The sequence below is a fragment of the Pan paniscus genome, chromosome 5 (assembly GCF_029289425.2).
Source record: "Pan paniscus chromosome 5, NHGRI_mPanPan1-v2.0_pri, whole genome shotgun sequence".
Taxonomy (NCBI): Eukaryota; Metazoa; Chordata; class Mammalia; order Primates; family Hominidae; genus Pan; species Pan paniscus.
Genome location: NC_073254.2, coordinates 54,031,791 through 54,050,739, shown reverse-complemented (window position 1 = coordinate 54,050,739; position 18,949 = coordinate 54,031,791). Strand labels below are relative to the sequence as shown.

Below are 18,949 nucleotides of genomic sequence, written 5' to 3'. Positions count from 1 at the left end.
TCACAGTTCAAGTAATCATGGGGCCACTAACTTATGAGGTTGTTACTAAGAAACACAGGACAGAGCCTAATTTTTCTTATTAGCCACCCTTTGGGTCAAATGTCTGACTTTCCCAAAGTTTGTTGCTTCATTATTCATTGTCATCAGCCAAAGAAGAATAGCAGATACATAGGGGACTTCTTGTTTCGGTCAGTATCACTTATTTCACAGAAACATTTCTCATGTGGCATTCATTGAGCAGTTACACAACTAGAAGCTCAGATGGCTGGTAAGAAGCCCTGAGACCACTTCATGCCAAACCTTGTAAACACAGGTTCCTGTTTGGGGACTCCCTGGGTAACCCTCTCCTGCCCATGGCTTCCCTAGGCACATTTCAAAACTTTCTTGGCTGAGCTGGGCTTTCAGCCTCCAAAGCATCATGTTTCCTTGCTGAGTTAGGAAAGCAAAGGTTTCACAATGTTTGTGCATAAAAGATTTGAGTTGGCCAGGTGCGGCGGCTCACACCTGTAATCCCAGCACTTTGGGAGCCAAGGCAGGCGGATCACTTGAGGTCAGGAGTTCAAGACCAGCCTGGCCAACATGATGAAACCCCATCTTTACTGAAAATACAAAAAAAAAATTAACCGGGCGTGGTGACCTGTGCTTATAATCCCAGCTACTCAGGATGCTGAGGCAGGAGAATCTCTTGAACCCAGAAGGCGGAGGTTGCAGTGAGCCGAGATCATACCAACACACTCCAGCCTGGGTGAGAGAGTGAGACTCCATCTCAAAAAAAAAAAATGGTTTGAGTTTAATATTCTCCTTTTAACATTCTCAGTTTTCTTTTCTTGAAAAACACTTTATGACTTAAACTCACTTTCATAAATATTCAATGTAATCTAGATTTGTAATAATTTAGTGTGTAGGACTATTTTTAGCTGCCAATTCTCTACTAGTGTAGGATTTCTTGTGACTCTTGCTTAGGTACTTTTTCTTTCATGGTCTGGTTCTGCCTTTTCTGACTCAGGTGCATGCTGTGCACTCATACTAGCCATGCTTTCTGGTTTGATGCTGATCCTTGCTTATATTGCAAAGGCAGATTATCTGCATAGTCCATAAGTGCCCCCAGTCAGCCTTCCATAATGCAGAGACTTCCTACTGTAATTACATAATCTCAGGAGTGTATGCAACAGTATTTTCATTGCTTTAGCTACTTCTACTCCTGTTTGCTACTGCTCAGGTTAGTACAAAGCACAAAGTTTTAGAGAGTCTGTCTTGAATCAGAAAATACTCAGCCAATGACTTCTGCAAAATGCCCCTAAAAAGGCTATTTTCTGCAGAGAACACAGAAAAGGTACTTACTTAGCCCACAACATTGGCAGCAAACAAAATGAGCTGGGATGGAAGGGTGGGGTTGCAAAGATGTATTAATGACAGATTCTGGCTTCAGAGACCTTCAATCTTGTAAGTGAGATAAGTATGTGAATATCTATAATATAAAGTCAAAATTCTACCTGTCACAAGAGAAGTGCCGGGGTAATTGCGGGGAATAGAAATTACTTTTGACTGGGAAGATCAGGGATGTGCAGACTCGTGAATCAAGACAAGATTTAGAAAAGCAAAGCTGGACAGGGAGAACATTTCAGATAGAGGAATCAATATGAGCAAAGCCGTAAGTGTGGCTTCCTTATTTTAAGGATGCGTAAACAGATCCAGAGAAGTGATGTGACTTACAAAGATTTCTATCAAGTTGGATTCTTGCCTGAGAAAATCAGTCTTCACAAATTCTGGCCCCCTAAGGGTTCTAAACAGTTTTATAGCTCTCTGAATTATTAGCTTTAAAATCAATTGAAAATGTAGTATATTATTAGTGGGGAAACATTCAGATGCTGTGGGCAATGCTTGCACTACGTTTTACTCTTTCAGAATAAGAGCAGCAGCACTGGGCCTAACTTCAATTTATTACTGGTAAATGAGTTAATGACTAAGAGCAGTTGTTGAGGCCTTTCTTCATGCCTGGGTCCACACATCCCAGCAGTGAGCACCCACCGGTCAGCTCCAAGCTGGAATGCCTGCAGGTTTTCTGGCTTTCAGCTTAGGGTGGCCAGATTTAGCAACTAAAAATACAAGATGCCTCATTAAATTTGAATTTCAAGTAAATAACAAATAATGTTTTGTATAAATATGTCTGGTGCAATATTTGCAACCCTATTTTAGTTTTGTTTTATATGATCAGAGTTTATATTTTTATTTTCATAATTTGATGAATAGTTTTGCCTTAAAAACAATTAGTTAGTTGATATTTGCAGTTATACCTTTTTTTTTTAAAGTACCACTTAACACAACCTCAAAGGTTTTCAAAGGCCAAAATCCAAGGGAAGTTAAGGTGGATAGACTTGGATGTGTTTTATTCATCTTTATATAACCAACACCTGGTTGACAATAGGCAGTCAATAAACACTCTGAATAAATGTAAATGAGATAGCATATTATTGATTTTTTATTCCCTGTCTTGTTAGACTCTCCCTATATGCAATGGCAAATTTAAGCAAATTTAATTCATCTTTGCAATCTCTACCTGGCCATCTCAGCTCATTTTTACTGATAATGTGGGCTGAGGAAGCATTATCATATTTACTGATAATGTGGGCTGAGGAAGCACCTTTTCTGTGTTCTTTGTGGAAAATAGTCATTTTAGGGACATGTTGCAGAAGTCATGTAATTCAAATATAGTCCTTTTCTAAAATGTCCCAGTGGTTGAGAATTGAGAAACATCCTGCATCATGATCAGTATTTACCAAATGATTAATTCACACCACCTGAAGAGGGGAGGCCCAAGTAATCGGGCAGTTTTAAAAAAAAAATTTAGCAGATTATCTGCTAACTTAGTCCTGAATTCATATCCCTTGACTCCTAGGCTCCTTCTTACCAGCTTCTAATAATGGCTGTCTATAAAGCAATAACCTAAACTTTGTGGATTAAATATCCCAGAGGTCATTAATGGCTCCCTTGCATTTTATAAGAAATCAGATCTCTGAAATCATTCATGAAATATAATTCACTACAGATGAAATTTCTCCACTTTGGTACAAAGTTTTTTTGGTCCTGACACTACATTTTGAAGATATTAAAACCAAAACTAAAAGCATGGTCTACAGCTTGTATTAATTATCCTTGGGTAGTTTATGGAAGCATTTGGGTTCTTAAGAAATAGTTATCTCATATGATTAAAAAGGCCTGTCTCCATCTCAGGGCTGTTTCTGTATTTTAATGATTATTTTAGTCTCCTAAAGTTTAATTAAGTGTTTTGGGTTCTAATAGGCCAAATGAATGAATAGCAAAAGCAAATTTAAAAAGGATGAGGCATAAATGGCAATTCCATTTGTTGGACTATGGCTGATATGTTGGATTCTTTTGGCCTAGACAGCTCTTTCATCAGAAGTCCAAGTACTTGCTTCTAAATTAGAAAGTTTTGAGTGTGAAAACATGAACGTACTGTTTTATTCTTCCCGTTGTTTAATGCTTTCTCAGTGTTAATGTTCCTTGCTCTTTGGGTTTTGTGAGCTCCAGGAAATTCTTTAAAACAAGAAATGGGACCCTTCATCACAACCAAGAATATTTGTCTTTCTCTCTTGCTTTCCCCAGTATGCTTTTCACAGAAAATCTTTTTGTATGTGTAGAGCTGGATATTTTTAAGACTTCCTGAAACAAATGTTTATTCTAATTACAGTTTTATATGGGTTCTACCACTTAAAGAAAACCCACAGTGTGAAAATGTGCACTTATGGAAATAATAAATTACATCAATCCCTAACACCTGGTTCCTGATAGCCTGCACAAAGGATGGATAAACAAATGCAGAAATAGTCACCAACCACTGTAAGCAGGACCATAAAATAAGTAATTAGATCATATCAACAAATCAAACCCGTCTGGAAGCAACAGAAGGAACAGCTTTGGGTTTTCACTGTGGAGTTCATTTCAAGAACCTAACAGCAAGTATGGTATATCTCTCTCCTATAGCTTAAGGAAAGTAACTTGAATAGTTATAAATTATATGTTTTTATAATTTATAATATATTTTAGAATTTTACCTTTTGAGTTTTTTAAACTTTGCTCTGAGAGTTGTGAGACTTGTAAGAGTTTTATGATTTTTTTATTTTGTGAACAATTCGCATTCATTGTACAAAAGTGATAATGGGCAAAAAAAAAAAAGGGGGGGGATAGAAATCACTTGTGATTTCACCAAAGATAACAAGTATTATTACTGGTTGTAATCCTTCAAAATTTTTAATGAATACATATAAATATATATTTTAATAAAAATGGACTCATTCTTTATTTGCTGTTTTTTAACGTGTGTTTTTCATTTAATTGTGACGTCTTTCTATATCTGTATATGTGTACATCTCCAACAGAGGTTCTATGGGCTTTCTATACAAAAGTTCATTTTTTGACTTCTGAGGATTTGTGGACCCCTCCGTCCAAAAAAAATATATACAAAATTTTGTTGGTTGTCTCTGTATATGTATTTTTTTCTGGAAAACAAAACTGCAATGGGACTTTTATTAGGTTTACTTTTTTATTGTTAAATTCAAGGAGAGATTACAATCCTGCATCTTCCCGTTCAGGAACATACTAAAACTCCCAGTGTGTTCTTGTCCTCTTTATTTGCTCTCTAAATTTGCACTTTTCCTTTATGTAGGTCCTGCATCATTGTTTTAACAATTTCATGGTCATTTTCTTTTAAACACTTAAGTTTTCAATACTCTTTATCAGATTTTATTGCATCCTAAGATCTGTCTTTGCCTTGTAAACCCATCTTCAATTAATACAGAACTCAATGATAATGTATGATTCAATTTACATACACTTGCTTTAGATTTAATATTACATGAACACATTTCCAAACAGCTATATACTGTTTTCCATATGAAAGGATAAAATACATTATTTTTTATCAAATGGAAACACACCCACAAGGATTTACTTTGCATTTTTACATAACAAAATCCTTTTAATATGTCTTTTAAAACTTTTACAAGTTTTCCGTTAATTTTATATCTATGTATATAATCATATACATATATATGTGCACATATATATGTGCATATGTATGTAGGTTCTGCGTTTTCATATATAAACCAAAGCTGTTATTTAAAAATTTCAGCTAAAGGAACCAGCTGAAAAAATGTATATTTCTAAACTTCAATGTTGTCTACAAATTTAATTTCATACAAGACAGAACCATAGAAAAAGAAGTTCAGAGATTTGGAGCAAAGGATGGGTAAAGCTTCCACTACTCCATCAAATTAATGAACTGTCAGGAAACTCCCTAGTTTGGAAACTTTAACCATGGAGATAAATAGCTTTGGTAGGGCCAGCCCACTTCCAACTGGCCCTTATTCTCCCAAATTTCCCAATAAACTTCTTTCCCAAAGGTGTGCTCTAGTTTTATCCACTTGAGGCCTGTCTTTCTCTCCACTCCTTCCCACCTTTTCCCACCTTCCTAACCTTGTTCTCCCACCGGCCGTCTTGCCTCTCATTCCTTGATCCTCAGACTTGATCTCTGGCCCCTGTTCTGGTCAGAGGGGCTGCTTTGGTGGCTTCTCAACAGTCTCAGATTTGCCTCTTTGCCCAGTCCTTTCCCTAGGTAGCTATCTCTCTACTACACTCTTTTGTCAGCTTCGAAGCCAGTTTAACTTCTCTTGCACAGCTCGTTCAGCCTTCGTCATGATGATAGGAGGCCTCTTCTATTTTCTAAAACCTTGTTTCTGTTGACTGTCATTTCCCCCTTCCTGAATGTGGCTTATCTTCCACATTTTCCTGCTGCTAGATCTCCTGGTCACTGACTCCCTTCTCCACTCCCACCTCACCACCATTCTCTTTCCTGTAAGTCAGTTTCTTATTTATTATAGACTTATGTAGATGAGTGTACTCGTGTTAACATTAAACACAATCAACAGTGTTTGCCTACAGAAAAAAGAAGTTCAAAAAGTAAATGTAGAATTTAAAGAGGGAGTTATTAGTATCTATGGATTGATTAATTTATCTAATTTTCTTCTCTCTTGTTTTTTAGCCATAGGCTTGATCTTTACTCACTTGGACATGTACAAATATTACAATTTCCTTTTGCTGCAAAAAGTATAAAAATAATCTTTATGTAAGAATCCATTCATTACTATAAATCTTCTTTTTTTTTTGTTTGTTTTTGTTTTTGTTTTTGAGACAGGGTCTCACTCTGTCGCCCAGGCTGGAGTGCAGTGGGGTGATCTTGGCTGACCGCAATCTCTGCCTCCCAGGCTCAAGTGATTCTCCTGCCTCAGCTTCCCGAGTAGCTGGGATTACAGGCATGCACCGCTACCACCTGGTTAATTTTTGTATTTTTAGTAGAGACGGGGTTTCAGCATGTTGGCCAGGCTGGTCTCAAACACCTGACCTCAAATGATCCACCTGCCTCAGCCTCCCAAAGTGCTGGGATTACAGGTATGAGCCACTGCACCCGGCCTCATTACTGTAAATCTTTCTAACTCTCTGCAAATGGCTCTAAATAAAGGTAAATGAATAAATGGAAATGAGTGGGAGGCTATGGGACCGTGGGAGGTTAGGCCAGTCCTCAGGGACTGAGCCACCCAGAGTCCTAGCTAGAGACCTCTGTTCCATTCTGTTAGCACCCTCCCCCACCCCTACTCCTACCCCCTACAAGTACACGGGGCTGAGGGCCCAGCAGGGTAGCATACACAAGAGGTCCAGGAGGAGCCGTAAGGCCAGAGGGTGGGGGGCAGCAAAAGACACTGGAGTGATGCTGGCCAGCATCCAGTTCCCCTGCCATGTGGGTATAGGGGGAGGGGCATGGCTGGAGCAGGACATTGGGCTGGCCGGGCTGCCCTGGGGGGTGGAATGTGGGTCCTAGGTTCTGTGCCACTAGGTGTCAGCCAAACTGGGCTTGGGGAGGGCTCCAGGAGGACATGAGGTGGGGAAAGCCCCAGAAAAGGAGAGGCAAACACTTTGGCTTCATGGTGCAGGGGGCTGGAGCTTTCCCCTGCTCTCTAAGACAGTACAGGTGCTGATGCAGGAGTGGGATTTGTGGCCAGAACTGTGCAGTGAAGGGGGGCGGGGAGAAGTCCAGAGCCTGTGGCTCTCAAGCTGTGTAGTGATGGGGTAGGGGTTGGTCCCCAGGCAGCCTCCAGGTCAGACAGTCCGTGTCTCAGCCACACAGGACATGTCCCTGTCAGTCAGAGGCTGAGAATAGACACATCAAAGAGGTCACAGACACCCTTACTCTCATCCAGGTTGTAGGTGTAACCATGATCTCATGATCTTGGCAGATGGAGAAAGATGCAGGAGGAGGGAGAATATTTCTGAGAACATCAATGCCTCCAGCAGCTCTGAGCTCATGTGTTCTTGTGTGAGATCCAAGAGTGGCAGCTCTTCGGGGAGTTCCAGAATGCCTGTAGGGTCTGCCTTGAGGGGTTCAAAGGAGATAGCGGGGTTGGGTTCTGATGCATTGGTATCATTGCTGCAGCTGCTGCTATCCAGCAGGGAAGAAGACTGCAGGGGGCAAGTGTCTCATGCTGTCGGCCCAGTGGGAGTGAGCTCAGCTCACCACTGGGCTCCGGAGCTGTCAGGGTCAGAGGTAAGGGGTGGTCAACTGAGTCCTACTTGCATGTGAGGTTTCCTGGAGATGGAACAGGGAAGGCTTGGGCAGAGATGGAGGGCCAGAGACAGCAGGTGGGCTCTGGAGGGTGACGACATAGACACAGCCACAGGTGGTGAGCTCCATGCCTCCTTGTTCACCAGCCTTGAAGGGGCCAGTCAGGCTGTTCAGGTGAATCTCTTACTGTTGCCCACTGGGGACTTCTGGGATGGGTGCCTGTGGGCTGGTACCAGACAGGGTCTGTGTTGCCAGTATGGTAGGAGGGTGTCTCCAGCAAAGCCTCTACCCATGTCCTCATGAGTCACATAGACCAAGCAGCTATGATGTTCCAGATGTTCTGCTTCCCCCACACCTTGTGCTGGTCCAGTTTTTGCTCTTGCTGCTGCGGTTCCTCGATCTCTGCCTTGAGCTCAGTCAGCTTGTCTGCAATCTCCAGCCCTATTGCAGCCAGGCCCCATGCCTTTCCACTGATGCTGTTCTTGGATATTTTTTCTCCATTAGCCCTATGCCTTCCAATACATTGGTAATGCTGTAAACCTGCGGTTTCTGGCACACAGATAGGGTGTCAGCTGCCAGCTTGAGGTCAAGCACGCTGTCCTTGGCCTCCTACAGAAGTGGTGGGAGCTTGGTGGTGAGAGTCTCAAATACTTCTCGTATCCCACTTAAGGTCCCCAGGGGCAGCAGTGCCTGTGGCCCAGCCTCTGCTTCTCCTCAGCCAGGCCAGCTATTTTCATCTCTTATTTACATTTGTTCTAGACTCCTGAGCCCGTCTCTACCTACTGAAGTTAAAATGTTTAGTCATAAGACATATATACCTTTAAGTAAATTGGATATATGAAAATCTGGATTGACAAAAACAAAATCAATCGTATAACTTTTCAAAACTCTTCATCATTGCATTTAAAGGACCTTGTAAAATATGCCCTACTGTCTTTAAAGTTGTCTTAGTTTATTTAAAAATTATTTCAAAATAGTTTTTGAAATTCTGTAAACAGAAGTACCTGGCCATGAATGCGTACATGCACCTATAAATAGGCCTTATCTTCACCATTAAAAAGGCAAACCAGTCTGGATTTTAATTTTGATTTTTCGCATTTGCTATTTCAAATCACTAAAAGTATCAAGAAGTTGTGCATTTCTGCATTTGAGGTATACATGACTGTGCTTTTGTTGAGGTGAAGGAAATATGCATTACTAAGATGAATGTACCCTACAGAAGGAAAACTCTATAGGAATTTCCTCTGCGTCACCAAAACCGTGAACTTTCTGGCCCCCTACTGTTATTTAAAAAAAGAACTCATTCCAACAGAGTTGCTGACATTGAACTCAATTCCTTGCATGTAAGGGTCCATGTCTTTCACTAACTGGTTAGGGCTAGGGGAGCATATAATATATATAATACCTGTCGCAGACCAGGAAACTGCAAAAGGAAAAACTCTTGAAGTGACTACTTTTAAGTCAATTGGAATTGATTCTTTCAGCAGAATCTCAGAAAAAGCAAACATGAAACTAATGACCCTGAAAAATTTTTGTATAGTTTCCTTTGGTCGTAGTCCTATTGGCACAATCTCAGCCTTCAGCTTTTCATGTCCTTGGTGGATTGTGTAGTTATGTAGTTAATCGTAATTATGAATTTATTGTTATCTGAACTTTCCTTTTGTGCATTACCTGCTCTCTCAATACTGTATGTTTTAAAGGGCCACATCCCAAAAAGAAGCCCACCCTTTGCCCCCTACCATTTCAGCCTGTTAAAAACTCTTTTTTTTTAATATGGCAGACTATTTACTATTTATTTGATGATCTCATTATGTTTATTTGATATTAACTATGTTGTTTGCATCTTTCCTGGTTAAAAGTTCACAGGAAGATTCTAAATTGAAAATACAAATATAGTATGTCAGAGATTATGGCATGTGGAAAGCACTTTTCTGAATTAACTGAGAGTCTTTGTAGTATGAATGCAAAGAGTGGGGATTCTTGAGTCAAAAGAATTGTTTTCAAATCTCAGTGTTTCAATTTCCTACCTTAGTGACAATATGCAAGTTACTGAACTTCTCTTAGCTTTCCTATTCCCATCTGTGAAAGAGTGATAATAATTTATAGGCTTATGGTACAGATGAATAACAAAATATATGTGAAAGTGCCTGACATGTTTTAATGGATATTGAATGAAAGTAATAATAAAATAACTGGGACAAGGCGGGTATAAAGAGAACCAGACTATGATAGTCCCTAAAGGGCTCTTTTTCCACTTAAATAAGAAAACATGTGTAAAGTCACTAGCAGAGTGCTCAGGACATGGTTGACTATCAAGGGATGTTAGTTCCTCCTTCACAGAACATTTCCAGTTACATCTTTGTTTGGTGTTCCGAACTGAAAAGATGTGTATGTATTCTTGTGTCAACATTCAATAACCAGTTGCCTTGTTGCAATGCTTCTTAACATTAGTGTGTATGCAGATCACCTGGGAATGTTGTTAAATGTAGATTCTGACTCAGGAGGTCTGGGATGGAGCCGAAAATTCTGTATTTTCAAAAGTCTCATAGCCGATTCCTATAAAGTTGGTCCAGTTGAATAGCAAATCCTTAATAGCCCAGGCGTATTCTCTCTTTGTTCCTTGCATTATCTGATTTCATAAAGCTAATAGTGTAAAGATGGTATTATTCTACACATTTTACAAATGAGAAAGTTTTAACCCACAGAGGGTTGATGAATGAAGATCATTCAACCAATCATTCTGCCATATTTCTTATGCTACCACAATCAATTTTTTAAATTGTGTAACTATTCTCTCAATTCTTCCTAGTTATCATATTCCTTTAAGTTAATAATTATCAAGTTTCCTTTTGTACTTTCTAAAGTTTTTTTAATTTTTAATATTATGGATATATATTAGTTGTACATATTTATAGGACATGTGATATTTTGATACAAACGTATAATGTGTAATAATCAAATCAGAGGAATTGGGATATCCATTGCCTCAAGCATTTATCATTTATTTGTGTTAGGAACATTCCAATTCCACTCTTTTAGTTATTTCAAAATATACAATAAATTATTGTTAACTGTAGTCACCCCATTGTGCCACTGAATACTGGATCTTGTTCTTTCTGACTATATTTTTGTACCCATTAACCATCCTCATCCTGTCTTTATCCTCTCTCTCCCCACTACTCTTCCCAGCCTCTGAAAACTGTTATTCTATTCTTTATCTCCATGAGTTAATTTTTTATTTAGTTCCCACGTGTGAGTGACAACATGTGATATTTGTCTTTCTGTGCTTGGCTTATTTCACTTAACATAATATCCTCCATTTCTAAATATGTTGTTGCAAATGACAGGATTTCAGTATGGAGTTTCCTCCAAAAACTAAAACTAGAACTGCTGTACAATCCAGCAATCCAACTACTGGGTATATATCCAAAAGAAAGGAAATCAGTATATGGAAGAGATATCCGCACTCCCATATTTATTGCAGCGCTATTCACAACAGCCAAGATATGAAATCAACCTGTGTCCATCAACAGATGAGTAGATAAAGAAAATGTGGTGTGTGTACGCAATGGAGTATTATTCAGCCATAGAAAATAATCCTTTATATCCTTTTATATCTTTGTCACTATCTCCCATTCTTTTCCGCATCTTTGCTCAGGTAATATGTAGCTTTAGTTTGTCAGTATTCCCATGTGTAACCCTGTCAGAGACAACTCACCCTCAATGGAGACATCTTTAAGTGGCAAAATGATTTAGAGAAGTGAGGCAGATTTTGATATGTATTTGGTATAATTAATACAAGTTAGTTTTATAAATCAGAACTCCTTTCTAGCTCTCTGGAATGAGTTGTCAAATCCTCTCCCCAAACCAGTGAGGAGACAGTTGAGCTAAGAACCATCAGCTCTGGAATACCAATTTCCATGGTTCTACCACAGGGAAGCTCTGCCCCACCAACTGGGGTATTTTTCATCCCCCTCACTATTTCCAGCTTGATATTAGAGGATGCAGTCCCATTGCTTTGCATCCCTCGAGCCTTGTTTATAGTAAATTCTCTAGAATAATACTGTGCTGCTGCATGCTTCTGCTATCTCTGCCCCAGTTACAGCACCAGGCTCCCCTCCCACTCCTGGGGCACACCTCCCATTGCTGTCCCAGTTATTTGGAAACAGCCAGCATTTCCATGCCCTGGGTTAGGTTTGCTCTTGTTTCTAATATCCCACTCTTCTTTTCTCCCAACTTTCCCACAGCCAGTGCCATAGAGATATGGTTTCTAGCCAATTTCTAGAACCCACTGCTGACACGAACATGTTCATATTTTTTTACAAAGATTATTTGAGAATAATGAGAACATCTTAATCACACTCAATGTATAAATGATGAATTTTTAAAAACAGTTAAACATAACATAATCATGAAAATATTGAAGAAGAGTGAGGTTAGCTTGGGTCGCTGGTCTCTTTTTTCAACAGAAGATGATGAATGTTCTTGAGCCAAAGACAACTAGCTGGCCAAAAATTTCGGGACTGCTGATCTGCTCCCCTCCCTCCCTCTCTCCCTTCCCTCATGCCTTTCCTTCCTTTTTGTCTCTTCAGTCTTCTTATGTGTGTTACAGTGTACTTGCAGAATCCCTGCAGAGGGATTCATCATTAAGCTATCCATATATAGTATGAGTGTTTTTAATGTCAATAAGTACACCACTTCGCCGTCACTTAAATTGCTGCTTAACTATGTACATAGCTATGCCATAATTAATTTAAGTAATCTTCAAATACAGCACATTCTGATTCCTTCCCAACTTTTTTTGCCGTTACAAGTCATGGGGGTCCATGGCCTTGCTAAGATCTAAGCAACTGCTTTTCAGTTATTTCCCACTTCTTCGTCCACCTATTTGCCTCCTCAATGAATGCTTGCAGGTGTGGGTTCTCCCTTTTAGAAATACATCACCCAATATGGTATTCAAATACTTTGAGTAACTTTGTTATAGTATGGTAAGTATTGTGCTTCAAAACTTGGATTTTACCTGTGTGCTTGCTGTGTGACCTTGGACAAGATACGTAATATCTCTGTGCTTCAGTTTCCTCACCTATGACATGGGGATAATAATAGCACTTTTCTCATGGGTTGTTGTAAAAATTAAGGAAATGATATATGCAAATAGCACAGAAGAGTGTCCAGCATTTAGTGCATGCTCAATGTTGGCTGTCATTAATGATGAGAAGCTTGCTTTGTCTTTTTATTCATGCTATTAAACCTAAATTTTTATGGACATATGGCTACAGAGAGAGCTTTTTTTTTGTACAAGGAATATAAGGAGCAGAGAGGGGAGTGCAGTGGCCTCAAGAAGGTAAAGCACATATTAGGAAATATGGTCAGTTCTAATTATGTGGCCATATATCAAAATTTCTAATATGATGGAGTTGCTGAACCAGGACACAGGCTGTCAGAGGTATTTCATTAGCAGTCAATTTGGCTGAGATCTGTATAGTCACCAGACATCAAACCATCACCTACCATCAGCGAGGTCTTGTGTTCAGACACACTAAATTATTACAATATTTCTTGTTACTGAATGGTGTATATTTCTTTTCTCTTTCCCCTAGGATTCTTTTTTCTTCCTTCTTTTCTTCTAGTGTAAGTAGAGAATAAGGAAAGTTCTTGTTGACTTGGGCTTGTCCTAAAAAATAGACTTTATTGTACTCACTTGACCTCCTTAGCGAGACTTTTCTGTAAACAGTTTTCCACTGTTCAGCAGAGTTCTGGCAGCTGGGAGACCCCTTGGAGGGAGCAGGGACTAGGTAAAAACTTGGACACTATTTTGGTAGATAGGAAAATGTGGGGAATTTGGGTTCATTTGTTCACTCTCAACTACTAGAGGAGTACAACGAAAACATCTGAATTAAGCATTTTTCTGCATTTTAATTATTAGATCAAGTCCTTGCCTGATAAGAAAATAAACCCAACAGTAAATCAAATGTATGAAGGAAAGACCAGGTATGTTTCTTATCTCTGTGTTCTCAAGTGCTGAAAGCAAAATAGCATGTCAAAAGGCTGATCTTCATTCTTAGTTATGTACTAGACTAATCAAGTCCCAGCAAGAGTAAAGCGAGCAGTTCTTTTACTCAGGCAGAAGTTCTTGCCCATTTCTTTGGATCATGTCCCTGGTCCTCCTTGTATTCTACAGTGTTGCTGTGTGGGAGAGGAGCCTTGATGGAATACCAAAGCCCAGTGCACGTGAGCAATCTGTGAGTGGTCCAGCTCATCAGCAGGCTTGTATCTTACGAGGTTTCCTTCTGAGCTAGGAGTCCACTTCAGCCTTCCTTCAGAGAACGTTTCCTAGAATATGTACTTGTGATTAAACTATTCGAAAGTTGTTTTATAAAGAAAAAGCAAGAAGAAAGAATTGATTAACCATTACTTCCAACTTAATATTGTCTGCTAGAAATTTTATGGACTCTGGAAATCACAAAGTGCTTTCACTCCAGAAAACGAGTGTATATTCTAGAACCCATGGTGATTTTCGAAATTTCAAAATTTCTGCTATGTATTCAGGGAAAATACAAGTAGCTAAACATTACTATTTTTTAAGCCTCATTAAGTCAGGTTTGTAGATCAAGGCCTCATCATGGGTTACAGAGGAAAGTAGCAACTGTATGAGTATGTCACCTCAGTGTCCATCAAGAGAGGAATAGTACATCCATAGTATGGAATATTATATAGCCATTAGAAATGAAATACCTTTACTGTGTGTGCACTGATGGGGAAGCTCATCTGCCATAAATGCTTTAGAAATATAATGATGTAAAGCATTATTCAGAGTATGATCTCATTTTTGTAAAAACAACAAACCAAAATGTATAAATGAATATATAAATATAGGTATCTGCTTCATTAAGAATAAGAATAATATATTTTAACTGTTAACAGTGGATTTCCCAAGGTATCAAATTTTTTTAAAAAAAGGTGGGGGGGAATGGTGGCAGGGGAGTGGGAGGAGTTTTCACTTTTTAATATATTCACATCTGCGTTGTTTGGAATTTTGTTCATAAACATGTATTTTCATAATAATTTACATGATTTTTTAAAAAATGTATCAGGAATAAATCTCTCTCTATATCTGGTGGTTTGAAGCTCTAATCCAAAAGGAAACACAATTTCAATCAGCAAATAGTGCAAATAAGTATCTCTTCACCTAAAGAAACTCCCTAAAAGTAACGGTATAAATTGTCTCACACTTGTAAATATATAGCTGTCACATGTCACAAATTACAAGAGGTAAAAATGAAATCCAAGGCTGTTCTATGATAGAAATCATTACATTTTATCGGGGTGGGCTGATAGTAACAGCAGAAAAGAAATGTGTAGATACAGTTTTAAAAGATGCTGAAAGTATGCAAATATTTTCATAATAGTACTAGAAAGATATGCTGCTGCTGTATTATGATACCTAACATCATAGATACTGATTGTCATCCTTAAACCTTCCTTATTAAGAGTTCTATCTCAACCTAGAGGGGAACCATGTCCATGGCAGTGAATCCAGTAACTAGTGAACATATTTGTGTTGAGAACCTAATGTTAGGGGGATGGGAAGCACAAAGATAAATAAGAGCCAAGAATTTCCCTCTGATACAAAGTACTAGAAGGCTACATTGGCACATGGTGCTATGAATAAACTAAGACTTTTTTTTTTTTTTGAGACAGGGTCTTGTTCTTTTGCCCAGGCTGGAGTGCAGTGGCACAATCTCAGCTCACTGCAACCTCTGCCTCCTGGGTTCAAGTAATTCTCCTGCCTCAGCCTCCTAAGTAGATAGGATTACAGGCACGTGCCAATTTGCCTGGCTAGTTTTTGTGTTTTTAGAAGAGAAGGGGTTTCACTCTGTTGGCCAGGCTGGTCTTGAACTCCTGACCTCAAGTGATCCACCCACCTGGGCCTCCCGAAGTGCTGGGATTACAAATGTGAGCCACTGTACCCGGCCAAACTAGGACTTTAGAATAGAGTGGTTGGATGGTCCCTCCAAAGGGAGGTGTTTTGTTTTCTATTTCATTTTGTTTTAGGATAGGAAAAACAACATGATTGTAAGCAAAGAGGAAGGAGTCAGTATAGAGAGGCGATAAAGAGATGATTAAGGGAAAAGAGGTAATTAACTAGATAAGCCCTGGAAGAAGCAGAGAGAGAGCCCAGGGGAGAAACTGGCCTTCAGAAAGAGGAAGAATATCCACAATCTATAAAAGCAGGAAGAGGGCCTGAGCAGTGAGGCAGAGACACTCTGAGGCAAAGGAGGAGGAAACAAAGGAGTCTGCATGACTTTCTCCAATAAAGAAGTGACTTTATTGACAGAGAGTGAAAGAGTAGTGGCAGGCTTGGGGGCTGTAGAAAGATTTGGAATAGGCACTGTGAAGAATAGAAGATCACCTGGAATGATTAAAAAAATAGTGGGGCATCACTGAGGTGCCAGCTGAAGCTGAGTCACATGCATTTTTAGTGAAATTAATTTAAAATACATTCTCATTACTTTTTCTAGCAATGCAGCAGCCAGGCACAGGGGCATAGAAATTCAGAGTGGCTAGAATGAATGGACCATAGAAATCAAATGATTTCTATATTGAAAGCTTCATAAGAAAATTCACTGGAAATTAGTCAAATAATGGCTTCACTACAAATTTCACTTTGTCAATGTTTCTTTTCCCTTAATTTTTATACTCAAATCTGTACTTCTGTAAAGAGGTGGGAACAATATTCTGTACTTTAAATGTTAACCAACTAGATAATGCCATTAGAATTTTTAAAGCTTCTAGCTCACAGTTGCTTCTCATACATTATGTATTTTTAGGCTGGAAAAACTAATAACATCCTTTTTGGAAGACCAGGATCCAGAGAGTAGATTAGAGGTTGGCGCGGATATGCGTAAAGTTCATCACTGTTTTCATCATTTAAAGGTAAACTTAAATGTTTCCCCAACAGAAGCCATTTTCAGCCATGTTCAAGCTGCAAAAAAACTTTTCTAGTTGACCAGTTCTTGGAAGGTTAGGATCCAGCATTGCATGTCCAGAAAATGGTACGATCTTTGAACCAATAGTATGATTATCACTGAGTTTCTTCAGAGATTGTATCTTACTTGCCAATAAATAAACTCAGGCCATGGACTTCTAATTCTTTTGTCAGGAATCTCTACCTTCTACACAGAATAGTTCCATATTTTTTAAAAAAATTATTTTCGAGCTATATCAAGAGAATTGCATTCCGTATTTTTTCAGCAGTTTGATATACCCATATGATATTTCAGTTTTTCTCTGCCTTAGGTTTTAATTTTCATGACAAGGGCCTGGGAATATAATCACTTTTACTTTTAGCTCACTTGTATTTTTGCATACTTCATTAAGATAATGAACATTTGTTGTGAGTTACTAAGGGCCAGGTATAGATAAGACAAAGTTTAATAAGCAAGTCATGGAGATGACAGATGTTGTAAAGAATAATCACAATACATGATAAGTACTAGAATAAAAGTGTAAATTAAGTGGAATGATGTATAGAGAAAGGGAAAGGAGTCCAAGAGGAGATAATGTTGAGTAGGCATTTCCCAATTTAGGGAAGGAGAGATAAGATAGGGGAGAGAGGGCTGAGGAAGGAGGAGGGGAAAGAAGGCAGGTAGAAGGGAGAAAACATGCCAAGCCAAAAAAGCAACTGCATCGCAAAGACATCGCACCTGCATCAGACAGGTCACCCATGCCTGATGTGTGCAGGGAATTGTTAAAGGAAAAAGAGTCAAAGAAACAAAGAAATTTGGACTAGTTATATGGGTACTAAGTTCTTATTTTATCTTACAGAAACTATTGAATGACAAGAAGATCCTTGAAAACAATACAGTCTCCTCTGAAAGCAAAGACCAAGATTGTCAAGAACCATTAAAAGAAGAAGAATATAGAAAGCTACGAGATATTCTGAAACAGAGAGATAACGAAATCAGTATCCTTTCTGAAGTGATGAAGAAACTTCCTCTATCCTGGTTTGAAAGGGGTAAACAGCAGTCTTTCCTGAGCCACATGGCTGAGCTCCCCACCCAGCTTCCATTTCACATTGCTTCTTTCCATTGAGAAGTCAAAGGTCCCTTCAGCAAAGTATTGCAACTAGTGAAAAAGAGTTTCTATAAAAGAAAAAAATGTGTTTGTTTTTATCCTGACATAGTTACTCTTGCAGGGAACATTTTAGTTTATTTCAAAGTATGAGCCTTTTTACACCATCTTTTAACATTAATTTTTTTAAATATATTTTTTGGCTCCTCTGTTGTGTTCTCTTTGTGTTAGCCCTGAGCCAGTAAGTTAGCTGGTTATCTTTAGCAAGCTGACCGGACAACAGGCTGACCACAGCCTCACCATGGCCCAGAATCTGTGGCTGGTGCGTGGGTGAAACTCAAATGATGGCTGAAAAATGACAAATGGTATTTAGCTTATGAAGAGCAGAGATTGATTTAAATGTAACTTTTTATTTAAAAGCCAGATCTACTGCTTTGAGTTACACTTACAAATGTTCCCAAATTTGGAAGTGAGTATAGATGAGTGTTCAAGATAGAATTCTTTTTTTTAGCTAAACTGATCAGTACCAAATAAGATAGAATTCTTATTGGCTCCAAGAGGCAGTGTATTTTGGGTGCTGAAAGTGGTAGTAGCCCATGGGAGCATGTGCTGCCTCCAGTTGCAGATGAAGTGGTTACTTCTATGGAGCCCCTGTGGGGCTGGGTGGACCTCAGGCCTCCCAGATATTTCTTTGGTATTGTTTCTCATTTTATCTTTCAAGCTTCTTGTAAAAAGATTTGACATTTTCATTACGTTTGCAGAATTTAAACATGCACAAGAAATCCTTTCGGTCAGTTCTTTATAAACAGATATTTTTGTTCTTTTTTTTAAATTACCAAAAGATGCTTTAGCTTCAGCTATTTATGCAAAATGCATGAAAATAGTCTACATAAAGGAAACCCAGTAATAAAGAGGTAAGAACAAACCAAATGGGAGGTAGACATGTTGCCTGATTAACTTTGGTCTCTAATTTTACTTGAGTATCAGCAGACCCTGTGTGTCAGATTCAAGTGAGTTTTAGCTGGCCAGGGAACAGTAGGTTCAGCTGAGAATCACCCCCCTCCCCTCCACACACACACACACACAAGCCTTCATCCCTCAGTGCTGCCCACGGTGTTGTCACCCTCACATTCCTTTTCCTTCCTCTCACACCATCCATCTCCAGGCATGGTCTCGGCCTGGACCTCAGTCCTGGCCCCAGCCCCAGTCTGAGCTCTGTTTCTTTTCCTGGCCTTGATCCTA

The 18,949-nt window shown here is 39.1% G+C and overlaps 1 protein-coding gene across 2 annotated transcripts in view; it reads left to right on the top strand.

Moving 5' to 3' along the window:
* Positions 1-18,949, top strand: part of KIF6 (kinesin family member 6) — a 389,937-nt gene that overhangs the window by 163,925 nt on the left and 207,063 nt on the right. For both annotated transcript variants that reach the window (XM_003833335.7, XM_034962039.3), the window contains exons 11-12: positions 16,465-16,570; positions 17,462-17,600. In XM_003833335.7, coding sequence (XP_003833383.2) covers positions 16,465-16,570; positions 17,462-17,600 — 245 coding nt within the window. The remainder of the gene's footprint in view (positions 1-16,464; positions 16,571-17,461; positions 17,601-18,949) is intronic.